Genomic DNA, 25,996 nt, shown 5'->3' on the forward strand with positions numbered 1-25,996 from the left:
CAAAACCATCAACATATCTTACACTTAAAAGTTTACGAAACAGAGTTTCGAACAAATATTTTGATTCAAAAGATTCCTAAACACACACACACACACACACATACACGTTACTATTCGTGCATATATATATATATATATATATATATATATATATATATATATATATATATGTATATATATATATATATATATATATATATATATATATACATATATATATATATATATATATATATATATTTATATATATATATAAAAATATATATATAAACATATATATATATATATATATGTATATATATATATATATATATATATATATATATATATATATATATATATATATATATATATATATATATATATATATATATATATATATATATATATATATATATATATATATATATATATATATATATATATATATAAGGCAGTCCGCTTTTGTCCGCCTCCATAGTGTAACGGTAACACGCTCGGCTACCGTTCTGGAGGTCCCGGGTTCGATTCCAAGGGGGGGTCAAATAAATACAAGTGATTTTTTCACTCTAATATTTATTCAATATCACCCTGGACTGGTACCTGAAGCGGAGGGCTGATCACCTTTCCTTCATGTATTAATGATCACGATAACACTGCGTTTATATGCAGTGCCCTATGCACCACTGGGGTGCGGATAAGGGTTTGAAGAAGAATATATAAGACCATAACAAATTTGTTTTCGTATATAACTAGTTAACTAACTAACCATAACGCTGTATACCCGTAAAAGCGATCGCGAACCTTTGCAAACACGCTTAGCTTCTTCCACATCCAAATATTACAAGTCCATTTTTCCGACTTCTGACATTTCAGTATTTATTGTAGTTGATCATACCATGTTATTTTGTCTCCCTCGATATTCCACTCACACTCTCTTTCGTAAATCTATTTTAACGATCAATCATTATTTCTTTTCTCCACATGCCTCTATATATCTTTATGCCCCCCTCTTCACCTGATCGATAACGCCTATCTCAGCCCTGCAGTCTATCAGTAATTCCGATTAAAGACATCTTACAATGTTACAATACACATTGGTTTAAGAAATATGTCATAAAAAGATAAAGATTGCTTTTTTTTAATGAATGTTTGTGAAGGTAAGATATATAATTTAAACTTAGGTAACTTATTTAAATTAATTATTATTACTTATTTAAGGTAATTTACTTAAACTTTGGTAAAATTTAACGTTATTGTATTTTTGCTTAAAACACCGTTATTGTATAGATAAAATAACTTGTTCTTCGAAATACATGTATCCATGTTTTTAAAATTATAAAAAAATGTTTTTAATTTCAATACATATTTTAACACGTGTGGATTCCCCCGGAGCCGGTCGTATTCTGACTTTATATGTGTCGCCTACTTTAAAAATCCACCAGATCCATGTAAGTCGATTTTACAAAAAAATGCAGAATTCTCCGGGTAACATTTACGTTACAAAGATTTGTCTATCTTTAGATAAAATATTATAAAATAGAGAATTTTCCTATTTTTTTAGATTTTTTTCAGAATTAAAAAAAAAAAACGAGACACAAACCGATAATGACGTCATATTATTTGTTGACCTATCCTCGCTGTCTAATTTGCCGATATGTGTCAGAAGGCAAGTTTCATGAATATAGCGGAATTTGAAGTACAATGCTATTTTTAAGTATTTTTTAGCAGCGTTTTCAAGTATATAAATATTTTTAACAATAAAACTTAGACTTGGCACTCCTATAGAGTAAATTTATTTTAGAATCTTATAAATTGGATCTGATGTATTTTGAAAATAAGCGACACATATATTTGAGAGTACACCCTTGGCACTCCTATAGAGTATATTTATTTTAAAATCTTATAAAATTGTATCTGATGGATTTTGAAAGTAGGTGACACATATTTGAGTGTACACCCTTGGCACTCCTATAGAGTATATTTATTTTAAAATCTTATAAAATTGGATCTGATGGATTTTGAAAGTAGGCGACACATATATTTGAGAGTACACCCTTGGCACTCCTATAGAGTATACTTATTTTAAAATCTTATAAAATTGGATCTGATGGATTTTGAAAGTAGGCGACACATATATTTGAGTGTACACCCTTCACATTTGCTCGTTATTCACATTACGGTTATAATTTATGTATGTTTCTCCAAACGAGGTAACCTTCAAATAAACTTTATGTCTAAGTAAATTTCCCGTTGTGAGTTCATTAGACAACGCAATTATGCAGATTATTAAGCAATCTAAACACAAGGTGGAACTTTAAGTCATCCTTCCAGAGAATAGAATATCGCAGACAGACTTAAGGGAAATATAAAGTTCGGTGTTTGCAGGAAGGGCTGGTTGGGGGTGCAGCTAGTGAGGATAACTTTATGCAGCAGTTAGTAACTAGCTGTAATTATTTCAAATACAAATAACAAAGTTCTATACTAACATTATAAAAAGAATACCCAAGCGGACCTGCAGTTTGAAATGGTTCAATACATTCAACCATTTTTGACAACATTTTTAATGTGACCTAATACTTGTGCACAAATCTGGATTTTCTACAATTATAGGAGTTATTTATCATATAAGTATTTCAGTATAACAGTTTCTGCTCAATAAAAAAGCTTCTTCATCTCACCAATAGATGTCACTGGTGAAAATTCTAATGATTTTATGGTTGTTGTGTGAAAAATATGTAAGTCTTAGCATTGCGGGGCTAACGACCTAGATGCTCAAACTTATAACTTCTTTCACATAAAAACGAAAGATTTTTGATATTTTATCCGAAGATTGAATTATATTTTGTTTGAAAAATAAATTAAAATGAATTGTGAAAAACCACTACGTTTATAATGGATTAATTTCAGTGGTTAAATTTAGAATTTAGTTTACTTTAGTAAATTTTTTTGCCAGTTATATAGATAAAAAGATATATATTTATACTCTTTATAGTTTTTCTTTTCTGCAAGAAATAATATCCAAATATTTTTGATGGCTTTGTCCTTTGTAACATTTTTCGGAATCCTTTGAGAAAATTTACTTAAAGTGGCAACTAAAATCGCTTTGAAAGAGGTAAATTTTAATTTACACTATGAGTAAAATTCCACCAATTGATTATGCAGCGAATTAAAATATCACGGAAAGTTTATAATGAAATAGGGTGTTATTAAAAGGTTGTGCTATATCTAGCAGGAGTAAATTGAGTTTTCTGAACTCAATCTATGTCTAAGTGGGTAACTTGGGGAGTTTTTTCGGATTATGTTACACAAATTTCGTGGAACTTGTTGGAAATTATTCCGTTTGAAAAATCATTTTTCCTTCCACTCGTAAGTCTCCTGGCCTGGGTGCTTTTGAAATTCCGAAAAATGAAACGTCAAATTCTTTGATGTGAGAGTTCCGATGTACTTTTAAAATTAGTTTAAACAACTTTAAGTCTTTGATCCTATTTTAAGGGAGACGTCTGTGAACATTCAAAACAACTTCCAAAGGGTCATATAAGGTTGTTAGGTTTTTATTTACATCAACAAACAGTGTACAGCGCAAAAACCACTGGCTTATGATTTAAATTACATTCTCACAACACTCTCTTTTTCGTTCATCGTTCATTTTTTGTAATACCACTTAAGAAATCAACTCAAAAATTAACTTTAAAAAAATCAAGGTTCATGTTGAAACCTGTTGGAAAAAGTGTACCAATAAAAAGTGGTTAAAACAAAGTTGTTTTATTTTGGAATGTTTAAAAAATTATTCGTCAGTTTTACATTTATTCAAATTATATCGATTACTTTATGATTAAAGCTTTCAGGGTTCCGCTAATGCGCTTAAGTTTCATAAAATATGGAATTCGAAGTAATACAATTTGACCAAACCATCTAAAAAGTAGTGAATTTTATACTCCGTTTATTAATCTGAGAGCCATTAGAGAATATATTAGAGTTGAAATATGTTCTTAACCAGATTTAAGGTTTATTCTATAGCAGTTTCAAAGTCAATACACAGGATAAATGTATTTGATTTGTTTAGTAATTTGGAAGAAATAATATTTTAAAAAAGTCAAAAGATTTTTGAGCTTTTTTGTCTCATGAGAGACAAAAATGAAAAGAAAAAGTATGTCAATTATCAAGGCTAACGACCTATCAATGATTGATTTAATCATTCACAATGTTTTTTTAAAATCGATTTTTTTTTTAAATTTTGATATCTCAACACAAATGAAGAAGAATATGAAAGTCTGGGCATTTACAGGGCATACGAACGTTATAGGCTGTTTAAAGTGATCACTCTACACACAAGTAACATTTACCAATTCTACCCATGATTGACAACCACACTACTCAAATTATTGGAATTTCTATATATAACATATTGTTCAAATTCAAAACATTGTGTTTGAGTTCACCAGAATTTCACAAGAGACATCTATTGGTGAGAAAGAAGCTTTCTTTTTGAGCAAAAACTCTTTTATTTGTATTTGAAGTCCGAATCCTGGATTATATTCACATACATGATTATGACAAGGAGATAATCCAGATTTGTGAACACACTCAAAATCTTATAAATAAATTCAACTGGTCAAATTTTAAGCTAAAATAAAAATAAATAAATGGTATGTCATTAAAATCCAGGATTCGGATTAATAAACTAATTCACACACTTTAAAGCTTCGTCGTAATTACCAAAACTCTATTTAAAATAACTTTTTTTGGACATTTAAGGTTTTTTTAAAATAAAGCAATATAGTGAAAATAATATTAAAAAAGTATAACCATTTTAGGATTTTTGGAACAGAACTATGTGAGTTGAATAAAGAAAAAACGACACAACATTTATAATAGTATAAAAAGTTCGTGACAGTATGAAAAAAGTTCAATCTATCAATGTTATCAAACGAAATTCAAATTTGTCAAGGATTTCAAAGAAATTTATGCTTGATGAGTTTTTTCGATAGCGTGTAAAATGAGAAATGAAATACATTTTTATTTTTAGATTCAGAAAATCCGTATTTTCCAAAAAATCGTTCACGTTTCTAATAAGCAATAAATAACAATCTGGAATCTGCGTGTCATACATAAAATATTATATTTCACAGTATGAATTAATTTAATTCGAATGTTACTATGGTACAAAAGAAACAAATGTTTGATCATGCCAAGTTATCTTCAGTTTTCTTCTGCTCCATTGCTCCTAATTTTTTTACAGTCCTTTCTTCATTCATTTATTCTACATGCCCAAACCATCTCAACACACCTTTCTCAATTTTATCAATAATGCTTATCTCAGCCTTGCATTCATTCCTTAAACCACCATTCGAACATCTATCATACATCGTTTTGCCACAAATTTATCTGAGAGATCGAATTTGACTGCATTCATTCTACTTTCATCCTTCTTTTGCTAATCGCATGCTTACGTCTATACTTTTGGGTTGATACTCCTTGTTAGGAATATAAAATTAGATAATTATTTAATAAACGGACAAGATAATACTTATAAATTTATTTTTTGCCATCTCAACATACAGGAGACGAATATGGCAGTCTGGGTATTTACAGGGATTACAAACTGTCATAGACTGGTTAAGTGATCACTTTGCACGCGTGAAACATTCACCAATCTACCAATGATTGACATCCACACTATTATTTTTTTTTACTCCTAGATATATGATCAATCTCAGGACATGAGTTCACAACAGTCATCTATGTTGGATTTAGTAACTTTTTACTAAGTGGAAAGTTTTTGATTATTTTTCCATACTGAGAAACGTGAATAGTTATTTTTATTGCAACATTTTGTCCCAATACTTATTCACAAAAGTTGTAAATGAAAACACTTGGTTTTTACGACTTTTCGGTTACAGAAGTTTCGGAAGCGACAAATGCTTCTATCTTTTATACTTAGACCCGAAGCTGTGGTCCCGTAGTCCCATCCCACTCTACCACAATTTGATACCAATTTCTAATAATGAGCCGCTTAGGCTCACAGAAATAGTATGAAATTGAAATAATTGTGTAAATGATAAAAACATATTTCACTTTAAAAAAGTTGTTGATACTAGTTTAATTTGCAATGGAACATTTCCATCCCCTTCTCACATAAACGAGTATTGTTTTGACTTTTCATTGAGCTGCTCTTACCACATTTATTATCATGTTCAAGGTACGATTATAAGCATGCTTCCCTGAGTTACTTTGAATTCATGGGTGCTCGTCGTTCATCGTGAGATTACCCACTCACCCTCATAATACCATTCTGTATGCATGCCGGTATTCAGAAATTATTAATCTCATGTCAACAAAACAATATTGTTTACATGATGTTCATAGGTGATTAATTGCCTTTTCCATTTCAAGGAAACAAATATTATGATAATTCAAAGCGAGCATTTGACGTTTACGTTTAGTACGTTAATCGTTACGTACGTTAGTGTGTTACTGCTGTTTTAAGTAGTTTTATATGGTTTAAATCAGAGGTTCCCAAACTCTTTTATCTCGTAGACCCCTTGTCTTACCTGGTATTGATTTTTATCAAATTCATTAACTTCAAATGTATTTTTGACAGCTGGTATATGTATTGTTACTCACTTTGAACCACACATGTTAGGTTTTATACATTTATATTTTAAATTCAAATTAAAACATAGACCCCTTGCAAGTTGTCATAGACCCCTGGGGGTCGATATAGACCACTTTGGGAATCACTGGTTTAAATGATTGATTTAAGATTTGCATTTGGTTTTTCTACTACAACCCATTTTAAGATAATATTCTTCAAACACTTGTCCGCACCCCAATTATGCATAGGGCACTGCACCAAATAAACGCAGTGTTATCTTGATCGTTCATACATGAAGGAAAGGTGATCAGCCCTCCGCTTCAGGTACCAGCCAGGGTAATATTTAATAAATATTACAGAGAAGAAATCAATTATTTTTATTTGACTCCTTCTCCTAGGAATCGAACCCGGAACCTCTAGTACGGTAGCCGAGCGTGTTGATCATTACATCATGGAGGCGGACAATTATAATTTTTCACGTTTTCCTAAAAAAATAATCCTTAATAGTCTGTGGTAATAGATGCTTTACGGACAACCCTGACAAAATGATCAACAAAAAACATCTAAGGATATATAATTCAGAAACCATTTTTTAAAATGATATTGCACATCACAAAAGTGACTTTTCAATGTTTTTTTTCTTTACAAAAAGTTTCCTAAATAATAAAATATTCTCATTATTTTTCTCTACAAGAATTCCATTTTCAAAAAAATGGTTTGCAGGCAAAATTGGCACACAATAGAAGGTAATTAACACATAGACAGCCAACTACGAGATAACTCGTAGATTGCGTTCTTTGCTAGGACGGTGACTACGAGTTATCTCGTACTGTGTTTACTTGCCATATTCATCCAGCTACGATTATATCAGTGCTTATATGGATAGGTGCTAATATGGATAGATTCGTATTATATCAGTGCGAATATGGATAGGTGACTTCTGTACTTTATAAAATAAAACAACTTTTATTTAACCACTTTTTATTGGTACACTTTTTCCAATCGGTTTCGACAAGAACCTTGTCATCCTCAGGGTTTATGTACTAATTCTAAAACATTGAAATACTCATAGTAAATAATAACCTAACTATGAGTATTTCAATGTTTTAGAATTAGTACATAAAACCTGAGGGTGACAAGGTTCTTGTCAAAACTGGTTGGAAAAAGTGTACCAATAAAAAGTGGTTATAACAAAGTTTGTTTTATTTTATAAAGTTCATAAAATGCGCCACAAAGTATCTCCAAATAACAATCAAGAAAAGAAAATTTATTAATCAGTAAACAAAAAAATATAATTACTAAAAAAAATGCAAAATCAAGAGGCTAATTTCATTAAGGAATATAATATGATAAAATGAAATCGGCTTTTTAGACCGATTAATTCTGAAAAAAGCCGTTGCAGTCAACGCGTTAATAAAATATAAATAAAGTATACTTTACTATTGCTGTAGTATGCAAAATGATAGCATAGTATTTTCCAATATTATCATCATTTTACTTTTCCCTTAATGTATGTATATGACACTTGCCAGATTTATGGTTTAGATTAAGTGCCGAACGGGATTTTCTCTTTTTTCCGCCGATCCCTTAATTAAAATTTCAATAAAGTTAGCTAATTGGAGAAATGTACCGTGAATTTCTCAATATCGGGATCTCCCGCGGTCGATTTGCTTCCCGTCGAAGCTTGCAGAGGCTTTAGAAGTTTCGGTAATATTTAATTGAAATGTTGAATTCGAAAGTTTCGACGAATTTTAACCATTTAGCAGTTACTGTGAAGCGCGGTAATGGTGAGAATTCATAGCGGGTGTGATTTGCATTGCTGGGAATGCGAATTACTATAATTCTGTGCCAACAGGGTCTTAATTTGTTACGGATAAAATAATAGGAAATTCCAGCAAAACTAATGACGCCATTAAAGGGAGTTAAATGAAAATTAATTTACAACCTCTTCAGTGTGTCCAAATACTTGTTCACAAATCTGGATTATCTCCAATTATAGGAGTTATTTTTCTATATTATTTTTTTACATCTCATCAAAGATGAAGAAGAAAATGGAAGTCTGGGCATTAACGGGGCTAACGACAAAAAATGTGAGATGTCAATATTTTTTTTTTATATAAATTATTTTATTTATTTTTTCGGCGTTTACTTTGTGGTAAAACATGTTAAAATTATTAAATATAACACTTATTTTTTTACCACTGTGAGTTTATTTATCACTACTAGTTTCGGAAGCTAAGCTTCCATCTTCAGGTCTAAATAATAACTAAAACATAATTAATAAAAAACTGTTCTATAAATAAGGAGAGGGGTAAGTTAAGGGGAGGGGGAGTTAGTCAATTATTTAAAGAACAGTTTTTTTTTATTTATTACGTTTTAGTTAAATTTAGACCTAAAGATGGAAACTTAGTAGTCATAAATAAACTCAAATTGTAAAAAAACAAGTGTTTTATTTAATAATTTTATTATTAATTTTATCAGAGTCTAGTACGATACTGCTTTTTAAGAATATGTAATGGGATTTAAAAAAAAATATGTGTACAGCTCACAAGAAACATAAAAAAAAAAAATTCTGATAAATAACACTTTCCCATAAAATTACCGTCATTGTCATATTTGATACTGATCTTAATATGTTTCATAATAAAATTTAAGAGACAGTGGTATTAACCAAGTAAAAATGTTAAATTACAAGTGGATAATAAATGGATTATAATTAAAATATAACTCTGTTTTTATTTCACTACATTTTTTTTACTTATTTAGCCGTACTCGCTTAGAGAGTATAATTTATATTTTAAGCACTAACTTTGTGATTTTCCATTTTATTAATAAAATATAACTTCGTTTTAAAATCACTTCAAATATATATTAACAGTGATTTTAAAACCAAATTATATTTTAATTATAAAATGGTAAATCACAAACTAACTGCTTTAAATATAAATTATAATTAATTGATTATTATCTCTCAAAGTTCGCACTCAAGTGAAAATACCTTTTAGTCATTTTGAGAGTTTTTTAAACTTCCATCGCTAAATATGTTGATGGACATATGGAGCGAATGGATAACGAGAGAATGACCAAAAAAAATTGGCGAATGTGAGTGGGATAACACAACGAAGATGTTTGATAAATAATTGATAAGATCAGGTCAATCGGAACCTAAAATCTGGTGACATCAAAACTCTGCGTAATCGGAGGGTATGTACAACTACATAGATGTAAAGGAAGCAAGGAGTGTATATTATGAGATTAAAAATGTGACATTCCATCCTCTCTGCCTACACCTACGGAAAAACGGCGTGATGATAGTGGTAGTAGTAGTAATAATGGTAAGATGGCAATTTAATCTAAAAATAAATCTCATACGTACGACCATTATACACACTAACTGTTGTACTAGGAAGAAGTAAAATTTATTTTAAAAATAAATACTTATTCCCTTAAAATATCAAAGTTATTTTCACGAAACAACTGTGTGTAAAATTAAGCGCTTTCAAGAAATGTAATTAAGTTTGGAAATTCCCGAAATTAATATTAAATATTTGTCGAGGTATTTAGAAATAAATTCAAAAGTTCTCGTAAATGGTTGAAACGTGTAAAAATTGAATGATGTGTAAAAGTTTAACAATAAAATAACCATATAAGTCTCCAAGAATACTTTTAAGATTTATTACTTAAGTTGTACTGGTGGCCAATAAAGTAATGACGTGTTTAAAATGCCCCATAAGTGTACTTTAAAAGTTCAATGTCATGAACGAAAAAGTATAATACAAGGTTGTGCGGTAAAGTCAAACTGAGAGCTGTCTATATTTTAGAGTTTACTGTATTCTCAGATATTTTCTTATAATATATTAAGTCGTGTTATTGCAATTTTAAATCGTCAACTGTAGATACGACCCGTTAGAAAAATACGCAGGATGTATAAAAAAATGTAATGTAAATCTCTTCTTGGTGCCGTAGGGTTTATAGATTGAGGTTCAATTACCACGATTGATTACAATAAAAGTACTATGGGGTTCGTAAAAAGGATCTTGTAAGGGTAGTAAAGTGAAATTTTACTTCCTAAAATGTAAAACATTATTAGGAAGTAAAATTTCACTCTATTTAAAAGATATATTGTAAAACATGTAGGTACATATTTTAAAATAAATATTCTTTTGTTAAACTTGAAAGCTTATAATTAACGTGTAGGTTCATACTCTAAAAGATATTTTCTATAGTTAAATGTGTAGGTATTTACTTAAAAAATGTGTATTTTATTCTTAAATTTGCAGGTACATCAATAAAATACTTCTATACACAGTGTCAGGTTGTGGTCCCGTGGTTAGTGCCACAGACTCTTAAATCAGAGTTTCTCGGTTCGAATCCACTCTACCACAATTCGTTACCTATTTCTAATAATGACCCGCTTAGGCTCACAGAAATAGTATGAAATTGAAGTATTTAAAAAATAAATAAAAACACAAACATTTTTCTTTTATTATTTTCATTAACGAATAATCAATCTATTTGTGAATACCATAACATTCAAATATGGATTTTTTTTCTTCAAATTTACGTTTATTATAAATTAATTCTTAAATTATGTTATCAAACATTGTAAATTAAAAACATATAATAAAATTGCTCGTATCTCAATATCCTCAAATAATAACATAATAAATATTCTCCTTACTTTGAAACTAGGTTAAGTAGAGGTATTTTCCAAGGGCACTAATAAAGTTTAGTAATAGTACTGATATCATTTTAATTATAGAGGAAAGACGGTTATTTCATATAAAAACGTTGTGATTAACATAGAATAACCTTGTTTGAATCCTTTTACCTAAAACTTGAAACCGGGTAAGGAATTTATATTTTGAAACGTATATTTATAAATTAATTAAATTGTATGGTTCGTATACAACATGTTCAAAAGTTTAATGCTTATATCAGTTTGTCGCTTAAGCACGTATAATAATGAATGTTGTCATTTTTTAGGGCCGATTGATTATATCAAAGGTTTTTTTTAAATTTACATTTTTATTTTATTAAGACATTATTTTCCTTTTTACGAACGATATTAAAAGCGCGACATGAGCTTTTTTCTTATCTACGTGCACTTAGTTTAACTTATAAATCTTGCAGGTGTATATACATTAAAGTAAAAATATAATTATAATAATATTGGAAAACACTATGCTATGATTTCACATACCACTGCAATAGTAGAAAATACTTCATTTCCATTTTATTAATAAATTTCCGTTGTCTGCCCATTAAGTCTGCAAACTAATTTATTGAAAATGGAGTTTTAGTTTAGAAAATACTAAGGATACTTTATTATTAAGTATCCTTTTGGTATAGAAAAAAAACATTTACAAAGAAATTTTGGTAATATGTTGAAATATTAAGAAATATATTTAATAAATAATTTAGCAGTATATATTTTTGATAAATCATTTCGAGGCTTATTTTTCAAGAAAAAGCAAAAATGTTGTGGTTTTATTAATTTGATGCGATTGACTGAGAAATTTAAGGCATTTCAATGGAATATGGTCCGTCGGGATGTGACGCTCGCGAGTATTTTAGATATATTTCAGAATATTATTAGGACAATCCTGTATTTAGGCCAGGTTTCAGAAATTAAATCTTTGAAATACTCCTATGTCTAAAAAAGGGTTATTCTTCACATTATTAGTTTCAAGAATTTGAGTAGTGTGATTGTCAATCATGTAGAATTGTACAATGTTACACGTGTAAAGAGATCACTTAAACCAGCCTTCGACGTACGTAAGCCCTGTAAATGCCCAAACTTACATATTATTTCTTCTTCATCTATGTAGAGATGTCAAAAAAAGTATGTTTCTTTATGTTAAAAAATGTCTTATTTCAAAATTAAAAAAAATATAATTCAAAGATTATTTGTGGTTTGGTTTCGAACATTCCAATTTCACTTGTTTCAAATAATAATAAAATAATGATAATAAATATATTTCAACCAAAAAATTCAGGAAGTAAATTAAATTCATTTATATTTTTTGTAGCATTTGTAGTATGTTTACGGTTCACATACTGGTATAGGCTAACAAGACATAGAGTCACATGCTTCCGGGAGACTGATGAATATCACCAACTCCATCATAAATAATATAACTGTTTATGGAGCATAAATGGAGAATGGAAGTGTGGCAACACTGTAGCTCAGTGTTCCGTTTATCAGAGAGCTGATATTCTAACATAAACTGTCTAGAATTACGCTGCTACGATATTTATATTTTTTTCATTGTTATTTTGATATTTTTATTTTATTACAAAAGTAATATGTTCCATTACTTAGTATTGTACCCACCATTTAAAGGACGAGCCGTATTTTTTTGTCTTATTTTTATTTATTTTACAAATTCATTAATTTTATTTAGTATAAGATGCAGATAACAGGATTTAACTTATTGTTTTTTCACAACAATATTGTGTGTCTATTTTTTCAAATCTATTCTTATCCCACTTAGGAGTAATTTTTATGTATTTTGACATCTCAACATTAATGAAGAAGAATATGAGAGTTTGGATATTGACAGTGTGTCAAATGAAATGTTATATATTGTTTCGGCATTCACTTCGTGGTAAGATATGATGAAATTGTAAATGAAAACACTTGTTTTTTACTAATAAAGTAATATTTATTCTAACGACTTATTTTGGAAGCTACAGATGCTTCCATCTTCTGGTCTAATTATAATTTATTCCTTTTTATATTCAGTCCCGGTAACAAAATCATCTCTAGCATCCAAAACCAGTCGTTAAAATAAATATAACTCAAGTGGTAAAAAACAAGTGAAAAGTGATCACTTAACCAGCCTATGACAGGTTTTACTCTGTCAGTATAATTAAAAAAAATGTAAATATTTTTGTCACTTTTATTTACAGGTCGAAAAGTGAAGGGAATATTTTTCTTTAATGTACTTAATTCATTTTGTAAGGCGTTATTCGATAAATTTTTCGGTGGTATTAGTGGTTCTTGTTGAATAATATATTCATTTGTATACATATTTTATATAATTTTACATTCTACGGAAGCTATAAAATTCTTGGTAAATCTTGTTTTGGGGTCGTGAAAAGCCTTCTCGTATTCCACACTCTACCTTCTTTCTCGCGATAGCCTAAAACAGTTGACTATGCAATAAAAAAAAATAGCAACGCTTCCTGGGTGATATCGAATAATTTTTTATTGAAGATAAATTTATTTATTCACATAAATTTATTGCATATGCTGAACTTTTTTTCTGAAAAATGTGTGTTGTAACGTTTTTGTGATTAAATTCAGTAATCAAGTATTTTAAAACACTCTCCTTTTCATCCATTGTTTACTTTGCGTAATACCATTTTATTTTATTTGTGACCACCGGTTTCGGAAAATCATGCCATCGTCAGGTCATTAAAATAAAATTATTACGATTTGACTTTTGTATAAAGATATATTTTTCTTTTACAAAATGTCAATTTTTTCTATAAAACTACACTTGCATGTAGGGATACCTTTTTCATACAAAATATCAAATATTAAATACTTAATATCAAATATTTTTTCTTTATAACTATACGTGCATTTAGGGATACCTTCTTTATAGTAAAATATATACATATCCATATAATAATAGCGGTAAACCTATGTTAAGACCCGAGGGACTCCGGACAACGCCAGCGCCTAAATTCTCGGATATATATAAAATGTCTATGCGTGATATGAATGAAATTACATCCCCCCATCTCCCTTCGTTGATGTGGCTTGGAATATGGGTCTAGTGGGTTATTTTTCATTCGAAAGGCATGGTTTGTATCCCAAAAAAACATCTTTGGTCTAAATTTAGACATATATTCAAATATAATCAGTGAAATACAAGAAAAAATTCAATGTACTGAGAAATATTAATATACATTTTGGTTTATCATCCTATTTCTTAGAAAGTTATCTTTGATTCTAAATGCTTTGATGGAGATGTTGACATATTATAATTATTATTTTCCTCTGTATATACCTAGAGTAAAAATGTCCTCTTAGCCTTAATTCTTGTTTACAATTGAATGTTTAAAAGTTCTAAGTTTAAGTCTCTTTCTAGTAATATCATTCCAATTTTAAAGATTGCTAACGATTCCAAAGAAAACGTGAATATTTATTTTATTAATATAATTACCAACTATTTAATAAACTCTCTAGCTTATAGGAGAATTCAAACAAATATATTTTTATAAACACATAATCATCCAAACCTGATAGGAGTAAAAAAACATTCATTTTGTGAAAAATAAAAACAATCAACAGAATTATTTAAAATTTAATTTAATCAGCGGGTTCCTAAAAATTTTGCTTCAAATAGGGGTGATTTTTATAACGTAATAAGAGAACAACAAAAAAATTGCTGCATTATATTTCAGATAAAATACTATTCGTAAAAAATCTCTACCTCCAAATTACACGCATTTAATAAATTTAAGTCACATTTTATACATACCATATAAGCTTTGTGATTTAATTTAAGGAAGCTTTTTTGTATAGAGTACTGAATAAACCTTCTAACTGATTCGTCCTAAAGTTTAGTAAAATAAAAAAATTGTTTTTCCTAAGATAAAATTACTGTTTGTATAAAAATAATGTGAAATAAAACATTTTAAAGGTTATTTTCACTAAAGTACAATACAAAATGATTCCATTAAAAAAAATCATAAAATTTTCGACGCTTATGAAAATGAAACAAATCCAAATTTATGTTTAGTTTATAATTAAAATGTTACTTTGCTCTAAAATCACTATGAATATTTTATTTTAACTTAATTATAATGTCTACCGGTTTCGAAGCAAACCGCGTCTTGATAAAGAAGCGGTTAGCTTCGAAACCGGAACACATTATAATTAAGTTACAATAAAATATTCAAAGTGATTTTAAAACAAAGTTACATTTTAATTTTAAAATTATATTCAGTTCTTAAAAATATTGAAATCAATTAATTACGATTCATATTTCGAAGAATTTTTATTGTTGTTATATGACGTTGTTTTTTTTTCTTTAAATTCATAGATAGTGGAATTGGGTACATTTTATTTGAATCCGCTCATAGACGAGTCTTCAAGCTATTATTGTAACCATGTATTCCCAGGACAATTTCAACCACGAGTAATGTCTACCTCATGTAGAGAAACCCATGAAACTACTTTTGTGCTTTCACCAGAGAATACTTCAACTCATGTGCCCCTCAAATCATGGATTCTGTCTCGACTCTTATTTTGCTCCAATGAGTTGTGAAGAATTTTGAGTAGATGTCTTTGTGCAAACCTTTGCAGAATGTAGATAACTTCCTCAATGCACTACGTACTACTGCAAACCACCTTTATTTTGTTATAAAATGTCGGGTTGTGGTCCCGTGGTCAGTGTCGCGGACTCTTAAGTCAGAGTTTCTCGGTTCGAACTCACTCTACCACAATTTGATATCTATTTCTAATAATGAGCACACGGAAATTGAAATTTGAAAATTTGAAATTGAAATATTTGTGTTAATAATATATACACAAATATTTCTTATTATTAAAAAAAAAGAGTGCCAGCAAACATTTTACTACCAACATTTTGAGTGTGTCTGTAAACGTGTTCACAAATCTGGATTATCTATACTTAGGAGTTCTTTTTAAACAGTTTTTTGACATAACATATACGATGAAGAATATAGAAGTCTGGTTATTTAAGGGCGCATGAATTTGAGTAACGTAATTGTAAATCTTGGATAGCATTGGTGATTGTTACATGTATGTAAAGTGATCCCTCAACCAAGTTTTTGACAGGTTTTAAGCCCTGTAAATGCCCAAACTTCCATATTTGTCTTCATCTATGTTGAGATGTCAAAAAATTATATGAAAAATAACTCGTATAATTGGAGATAATCCAGATTTATGAACAAGTATTTTGACGCACTCAAAATGTTGTATACTATTTAAAATTATTCAAATATGTACTTATATTCTTTTTATATTTTTTTAAGATTCCTGTTTTTACTTTTGTACTCAAGGTTCTTTATATTGATTTCTTATAAGTACCTACAAATATCACAAAACCAGGTTTAGGGATAATGGGATTGCTGGAGTAGAAAGTCTGAGGCCCTTAGGGATTCGAACTTTATTATATTCTAAAAATCTGTACGCGACTTCATTTTTTGCTCCATTGCGGATATATACGAGAACATGCAGATAAATTTTGATAAAAAAAAAATATGATCGCGTTTACTTCGCATTTTTCTGTTGACATTTTTTTAAGTGGAGCAGAAGCCTGATTAAAGACCAGAAAATTGGGTAAATACAGTTTTGTATAGCTAACAACGCGATATAAAATTCTTTGGGGAAAAGGGTTATGGATCTTTATTACAATGAATAATTTATCTTGTATTGATACGTTCCACTTAAGGATATTGATCGGAAAACGCAATATAGTAATAGGAGTATGCGTGTCCTTACAGTTATAGTTTTAAAATGAAAATGAATGATTACATAATATCAACAAATCTCAACATAAATAAAGAAGAATATGAAAGTCTCGATATTTACAGGGTTTACGACCTGTCATGGGCTGGTTTAAAACCATACATATGTAGATTGTTATCATTTTATTGTGTTATTTTCTATAACTAGTGCTCCTTTTTTATTCAAGCCCTAATCCGCACTCAATGATGCATAGGGCACTGCATCATATAAACACGGTATTATTTTGATCGTAAATACATGAAAAAAACTTGTTCAGCTCTCCGCTTCAGATACCAGTCCAGGGTAATATTGAATAAATATTTGAGTAAAAAAATCATTCATATTTATTTGACCCCCCCCCCTGGGAATCGAACCCGGGACCTCCAGAACGGTAGTGGAGTATGCTGACCATTACATAACAGAGGCGGATAGTACTTCTGACTACTCCTACTGAACTTCATCTTTACCCGATAGTGCATAGGACACTCCATCGAATTGATGTAATGCTGAGTGGATTGTTAATTAAATCAGTTTTGCTCTTCAAGTATCAGTACAGAAAGACGTAAAAATATATTTTAGTAAAGAAATCGAATATATTTATTTTAAGCTCACTAGAAATCGAACCCGAGACCTGCGGTACGGTAGCAAAATGCTCTTACCACTACAGTATAAAGTCAGACAAATAACTAAATAAATTAGAAATAGTTGTAATACTCAAAATTTTGTTACTCATATGTATAATATTTTTCACATGATATATGATATATGTATATTCATCAAATTAACTGATCACCTATTTGAGACATGCATTTGTGTGATAAATAAAAAGAAAAAGAAGATAAAATTGAAAAAGGGTTTTGCAAACTCTAATTCAACCTTATTATACGTATGTAAACCAGCCTATCAAAACAAGTTTTGTTTGATAAGTAGGTTAGTTATTCATCGTATCAAATTTCGCCAACTTACGAAAGTCAGGATTAAAACAGAAAAAGGCAATATTCCTTGAAAAGATACGCCTGAGGGAAGTTTCACAAGGAGAGTGGGTGGTTAGACTTTGTCAAAAGCGAGGACGCGAAGAAAGAAAGAAAACAGAAAATATCAGCTAGTGATAACACAAGAGATATGACAAATATGTACCTAGTATGCCGTAGGACAGAGTGGAAGATTCCCCTAGTGCAAGGGTGGCCAAGCCACGGCCCGCGGGCCGCATGTGGCCCACCGGTTGTCTACTTGCGGCCCGCGGAGCAAATCACACATTTTTTCCTTAAGTGTCCACAAAACCACCAAAACGTGGTTCGCATAATATCCCATATATGGGTGTATTTCGCTATCCTGGCAATTTCAAGACCCATAATGGCGTCAACTAGTAAAAACATTGGACCAAAGAAGAGAAGAGAAACAGATGAACTGATAAGTTTTTAAGACAGATGGACTTTAAACTATAAATGCAGTGATTCTGTTTCTTGAAAAAGTATAACATTAAACGGCATTACGAGGCTAAACATGCAACTAAGATTGAAAAGTAGCAAATAAATATATTTTCACATATTTATATATATATATATATATATATATATATATATATATATATATATATATATATATATATATATATATATATATATATATATATATATATATATATATATATATATATATATATATATATATATATATATATATATATATATATATATATATATATATATATATATATATATATATATATATATATATATATATATATATATATATATATATATATATATACATATATATATATATATATATATACATATATATATATATATATATATATATATATATATATATATACATATATATATATATATATATATATATATATATATATATATATATATATACATATATATATATATATATATATATATATATATATATATATATATATATATATATATATATATATATATATATATATATATGTGTGTGTGTGTAAGTACTTATCTTGTTTGCTTTGAACAATAAAATTAATTTTGTTTTACCGTCCGGTAGGAAATCTCATTTCTTAAATCTGGCCCGGCTGCTGAAAATGTTGGCCATCCATGCCCTAGTAACTTATATGGTTGTATGGTAAAAAAGCCGAAAAATTTCGAAGCTAAGCTCTCAATATCTAATATTTTAAAATAAATTCAGCCTAGAAAACTTACACATGACCTTATCTTATAAAGTTTCTCAGGGGCATTCTTTGTTATCATATATTATATGAAAAAATACAGTAATATAAATAAGATTTTTCGATAACTTTTGGTTTAGTGTGTAGATACTCGAATATATAAAGTTTTGACATGTGTTTTTGATTTTGTGTTTTGAACAATATATTGGTTAGCAAGAGGTTTATATCGTGGGTTTACTGGCAACAAAACGATAACTCTAAAATCCCTGTTTGAATCGTTTCTTTTATTTGAAGCTTAATAAAGGCTGTGCCTTAATAAAATACCCGCTTTTTAAGTCAAAATTGCATAATTTCGAATAAACGTTTTTTGACGGTACACCCACGATATATATAAATAAATATACATATATATATATATATATATATATATATATATATATATATATATATATATATATATATATATATATATATATATATATATATATATATATATATACATATATAATATATATATTTATGTATTTATATATATATATATATATATATATATATATATATATATATATATATATATATATATATATATATATATATATACATATATATATATATATATATATATATATATATATATATATATATATATATATATATATATATATATATATATATATATATATATATATATATATATATATATATATATATATATATATATATATATATATATATATATATATACATAATTTACTGCAAAACGATGTATAATAGATGAGGGCAGGAGAACAGAACGAGGACGGCCGAAAAAGACTTGGCACAGCCAGATCAATCAGGACCTAAAATTTTTTAGTGTCGATAGTCAACGAAATCGGAGGGCAAATATGGATGTGAAGGAAACTAAGAGTGTATGTCATGATAGAAAAGTGTGGCGTTCCATCCCCTCTACCTACCCTGCGGTAGAACGGTGTGATGGTAATAATATTAGTAGAAGTTTTATGTACGGCAAAATTTTGTTTGATAGATTTTCGAAGGCTAAGATAAGCATGAGCATGTAGAGCAAATGAGTCAATAATCAAGAGTAAAACAAATTTAACAAATTAAAAAAAAAAAATATCGGGTATGTTTGAGGATATGCATGAATGCGGAAGAGGCAATGATTGTTTACAAATACAGATTATTTATTTATGTATTTAATTTACCAAATATTATTATGAATATTGAAAAATGCAATAATAAATAACTATCATAATAAATTGACCTTTTAAATATAATGACACCATAAAATGTAAGAAATATGTAATTATTCGTTGAACCATGGTTGACAATATTTTTGTTTAAATCATTTATATGTTGTATCAATGACAAATAAAAAAAACATTTAGCAGATAACTTTTCAATTTTATTTTTGACATGACTTTTTTCACATTAATTAATTGCTTTTGTATACTAAATATAAAATAAATTTGTTGAAAAAACGTTTAAAGAATCTTTCCATCGAAAAAAAGAGCATTACTTGAATAATAATAATTTAAACGTATAATGTACCTAATATATAGTCTAACATAGCATTCGGTGCCATAAATAAATATTTCTCTCTGCCGATATATTAACTCATTCTTCAAAAAAAAAACTTATAAATTAATGAAAATGTTTATATGAATACCTTATTTTTGATACTTACAAGTTCTTATATATAGCACCACGAGGAGAATAATCTTCTGCATGATTTTAAAAATTGTTAAAGCCACAATTGGCTAATTTATAAAAATGTCAAATCACTTCACTATCATCTTAGATTGAAAATAAATACACATTGTTGTTAACTTTATATTATAGAAACATAGTAATAAGTTACAATAACACTGTTTATATTTTAACTGTTATTTATCACATGGTATGAAAGCAATTTTCGAAATTTATTGTAATTTAACACAATTTTTTAAACTATACAACTGATATTTATGATAAACTACACTTATTTATTGTTTTTTATTGATTAAAATCAATAGTTTACACTTGAAACTATTTATTTATTCTCTTTCTTAATAAACTAAGTGTCTAGTTTACTGTAACACTAATGACAATTCTCTTAAAAAATATTTCACCCGAAATGTCACACTCTAAGGATACGCTCTAATTCGGTCGTAAATTTATTTTTCCAACAAGATTAATCCTGGATTTAATATCACTTTGCATCCGTGTTTCGCACAATATATTTCGATGATTTATTTGAGCGGTGTTCGTTGATTAAACAAAATGTTTACGCACCGCCGCGGCGCCGACGCATGTTTTGCTGGTGACGTCGGGACGCCTACTGGAGGCAAGGCGAGCGACGCGCGCCTCTCGCTCCCTCCCATCCCACACACCCCCCGTGACGGCTTCTTCCACCCCCAGGGCAGGTTTTTTAATCAAATAATTTTGGTGAAAGAAAGTTGAGTTTGGTGAGAAAAAGTTAGCCATTTTGTCATGTTGTACGAAAAACTTATGTGATATAACAAAAACTGTACAGTCGGTTTTATATGTGTTGGGAATTATTAAGGTTTATTTATTTTTTGTATGTTTCATAATATATTTTCTTGTTTCAGTGAGTCCATTTTGTACGAGTTCCTGCTGATAACAACAAATAAGGTAGGAATTACATGTTTTTTTATACAAATATATTAAATAAAGTCGTTAAATATTCCCAATGCTTTGTTTCGAGTTAAACAACTTAATTCATGCAATATAATTTTTATTTCTAATATGACAGCAAAAAATTAAACTTGTTTTGAATATTGATAAACTCAATTGTTTAATAGATCTTTCTTTTGTTAATTTATTTGTTACTTTTATTTACAAATTATGATTTAACGATCCATATCAAATATGTGTACACACCATACATTACAAAAACTTAAGTATATATTGGTATATACTCAATGTTAATTAGAGTTAGTTTGGTTTATCATCGATTATCTAATGATGTAAAGTTTACTAAAGCAATTCTACGGTTTAACGTTTCGGTTAATGGAATAGGGGTATTGATTAACATGTTTCGATTTGAAGCAAAAGTATGATAGAAAGTGCGATATTGATCGATTTAATGAAGAAAACCGAATGAAAATTGCGATTATTCTTGACCAAATAACCAAATTAATTAAATAAAAACTACGCTATTTATTGTTATATCGTAATATCACAATGGCTTAAAAAAAAGTAAAATATACATTTTTATATATTTCACGATTCATTATTAAATTTCAAAAGGCATAAATTCCGGCATTTGTTTTGTGAAAAAATTCCATTTCAATACACATATAAGATATAAAACAACTGTTTAAGCTCACTTTTTTTATGTTTATCAATGTTAACACTGCTTGTTCCGAGAACTATAGATATTTTCAAAAACAAGTGAAAATACAAACTATTTGTATTTCACCAAAATCAACAAAGAATAGAACTTAAATTCTTACTCATGGTAAATTTGGATTTTCAAACATTTCACTTTTTAGGGCTTCTCTATATTTTCATTAATTGATTCGGCAGTCATTTTGTGGTAAAATCTATATTTTTTTAATCAATATTTTACTTAGTAAATACCACTTTTTCTTAAAATCTACTGTGACACGTGTTTAGATGCATTCCGCATCATTTTCAAACACCGTATGTGTTCACATACGGTGTTTCAAAGATTTTAAGAAATAGTGGTATTTACTTCGAAATAGTGGTATTTTTTCACTGTAATATTTATTCAATATTACCCTGGACTGGTACTTGAAGCGGCGGGCTGATCACCTTTCCTTCATGTATAAACGATCAAGATAACACTGCGTTTATATGACGCAGTTCCCTATGCACTACTGGGGTGCGGATAAGGGTTTTAAAAAAAAAACAAACTTAAAATTCCCTACTCTTTCAGATCTTGTGCCACCCACCCATCCCATTGTTAGGTATCTTTGGGTACTTGTTAAGTGCGGTCTAGCATACTAGAACAATATAGAAGTTTAACCTCGATTGAAAAACGGACCATAACCCGTGACGCCTCACACATATATATGCTGTGATGTTTAAGTAAGAAAAAGAGAAGTAGTTTGACAAAACTTGATATAAAAATAAGCCTGTGTTGTGAAAATATTAAGTGTCGCTCCTTTAGCTAATTGGATTCTACGGAGATCCAAGCAGATTACTCTTTATATGTGAACCGTATATGTAACATAAAACCTAATTTATCTTTGTATGAATTATTTGCAAACAATAAACCGGGTTATAATATTTAAGGGTGCTTAATATTGTACTTCGAGGCTCGGGGCAAGAGAAAAATAGGAATAAAGACAGTATGGTTATTTTTCCGTTTCCTTGTTAGAGAATTATTGAAGTAATAAAGAACGATGATGAATGACACTAGTTATTTCAAAATTATTATTTTTCGATTTTTTATCTTCCAATAAGCTTATTTGATGTTATAAGCTGTAAATATAACTTTGTTTACGTATATGTCTGTATATAAATATATTTATAAGTATATATGTGTATATATACATTTATATATGTATATATACATATATATATATATATATATATATATATATATATATATATATATATATATATATATATATATATATATATATATATATATATATATATATATATATATATATATATATGTGTGTATATATATTTATATATATATATATATATATATATATATATATATATATATATATATATATATATATATATATATATATATATATATATATATATATATATTCACATTCTTCTCCTACGTGTTTTTAAGAGGGATTAGCATCCTGCGATGTCGATTCCCAGCTATCAATCCATCTCTTTGGTGGTCTGCCCAGGAGTAGTCCACCTAAGAGTTGGCAGTGCAATGAAATATGGGGTAGTCTAGATGGTCCCATTCTATATGTTTATATATATTTATGTGTATGTGTATACATATATTTATTTATACAAATTATTTAAAAAATTTTTTTAATAATTTATCCGAATCTATTGTAAAGTAGAGCACGTTTGATTTCCGAACTAGAAGTCTAAGATTCGATTCCATGGCAATGAAAATAAAGATGATGAAATAAAAATAAAAATGATTTTTATTTACTGTATTTTTTCTGAGGCGCTGAATTGAACAACCAAAATTGATAATACTGGGTCTTGTAATGAAGTGCCCTATGCACCGATTATTTTACCGTATATTTTCAACTCGATACAGTGTGCGATTTTTATGGATATCATAACAATCAAATAATGATCACAATAAATAAATAAAATGAACAGAAATATATGTTTGGTATTTCCTGCATAAAAGGAAAGTTTTAATCTCCGAAAACAAAAATTAATTTACGATGAGTGTTGAAGCGCAATAAAGCGAAATGTTTGACATGGTTTATTACGATAATGTACAAAGTTATATCACAATTCAGAGAATAGCGAATAAAAGCTCTTTGAGTCGTTGAGTTCATCTATTTTTCACAGCAAGCATTGTGCTATAGAATGACCGATTTAATGGTGACGGATTATTGGCTGAACAAATTGTTCATGATTAAATTCTGGCCATCCGTGTGACAGGAAAACAATATGCAATGCCAGATGAATTAGATTAATAAATAGTTATGACTGAACCACTAAGGCCATTCATTCTAAATGAGCTCGGTAATATTAAACCGCTTTTGACTCAACATCAATTAGGTTTTAAACAATATTTAGACGCAAATTTGTCAAATATTAGTGTTCGAAGTGGAATAGTTAGCGTCTTTAGCTACCGTGCTGGAAATCCCGGGTTCGATTAGTGTTTATAAAACAAAGTGAACGATGAATGATGTGTGTTATATTACCATACCACAAAGTTAATTCAAATTCATACCCTTATCAGCACCCCAATGGTGCATAGGGCACTGCATTTTATAAACACAGTGTTATCTTGATCGTTAACAAACGAAGGAAACGTGATCAGCCCTCCGCTTCAGATACTAGTCCAGGGTAATATGAAAAAAAAATTGGATTGAAAAAAACACTTATATTTATTTGACTCCCTGGGAATCGAACCCGAGACCTCCAGAATGGTGCATAGGGCACTGCATTGTATAAACACAGTGTTATCTTGATCGTTAACACACGAAGGAAACGTGATCAGCCCTCCGCTTCAGGTACTAGTCCAGAGTAATATTGAAAAATTTTAGAGTAAAAAAAACACTTTTATTTATTTGACCCCCTGGGAATCGAACCCGAGACCTCCAGAACGGTAGCCGAGCGTGCTGACCATTACACTACAGAGGCGGACAAAAGCACCATAAAGTCAACATTGCTTTTTATATAAAAAATACTTATACGTTGTTAGTTATCTTATTCTCTTTTTTTTTTCATCTTAATGAAGTGTGGACTATCATGTGACATTTGTGTGTGAATTATTGTTATAATTAATACAGTATCGGTAGTGCAGATCACTGAACTGTTATACTAGGGTAACAGGGCGACGGAAGCGTCTAGAGATAAACATTGGGCATTTAATATACAACGTGTCTGTAAATCATGAACTTACATACCGTACATGTATTCAAATTATGTCACCTACTTTCAAAATCCGCCAGATCCAATTTTATAAGATTTAAAAATAAATACTCTATCGGAATGCCAATTGTGGGTTTTATTGTTTAAAATATTCATAAACTTGAAAACCCTGCTAAAAATACTTAAAAACAGCGTTGTATTTCAAATTCCGCTATATTCATGGAACTTGCCTTTTGACCTATATCGGCCAATCAGA

At 28.9% G+C, this 25,996-nt stretch overlaps 1 protein-coding gene across 1 annotated transcript in view; it reads right to left on the reverse strand.

The window, feature by feature from the left end:
• LOC148311738 (neurotrimin-like) overlaps positions 1-21,546 on the reverse strand; it is a 79,586-nt gene extending 58,040 nt beyond the window's left edge. Inside the window, exon 1 of the mRNA XM_088278435.1 lies at positions 20,912-21,546. Within this exon, the coding sequence (XP_088134561.1) occupies positions 20,912-20,954 (43 nt within the window). The 5' untranslated portion in view covers positions 20,955-21,546. The remainder of the gene's footprint in view (positions 1-20,911) is intronic.
• Between the last annotated feature and the right edge of the window lie 4,450 nt (positions 21,547-25,996).

Source organism: Brachycentrus maculatus, unplaced genomic scaffold (assembly GCF_059751285.1).
Source record: "Brachycentrus maculatus isolate JH-2025_06_01 unplaced genomic scaffold, ASM5975128v1 h1tg000057l, whole genome shotgun sequence".
Taxonomy (NCBI): domain Eukaryota; kingdom Metazoa; phylum Arthropoda; class Insecta; order Trichoptera; family Brachycentridae; genus Brachycentrus; species Brachycentrus maculatus.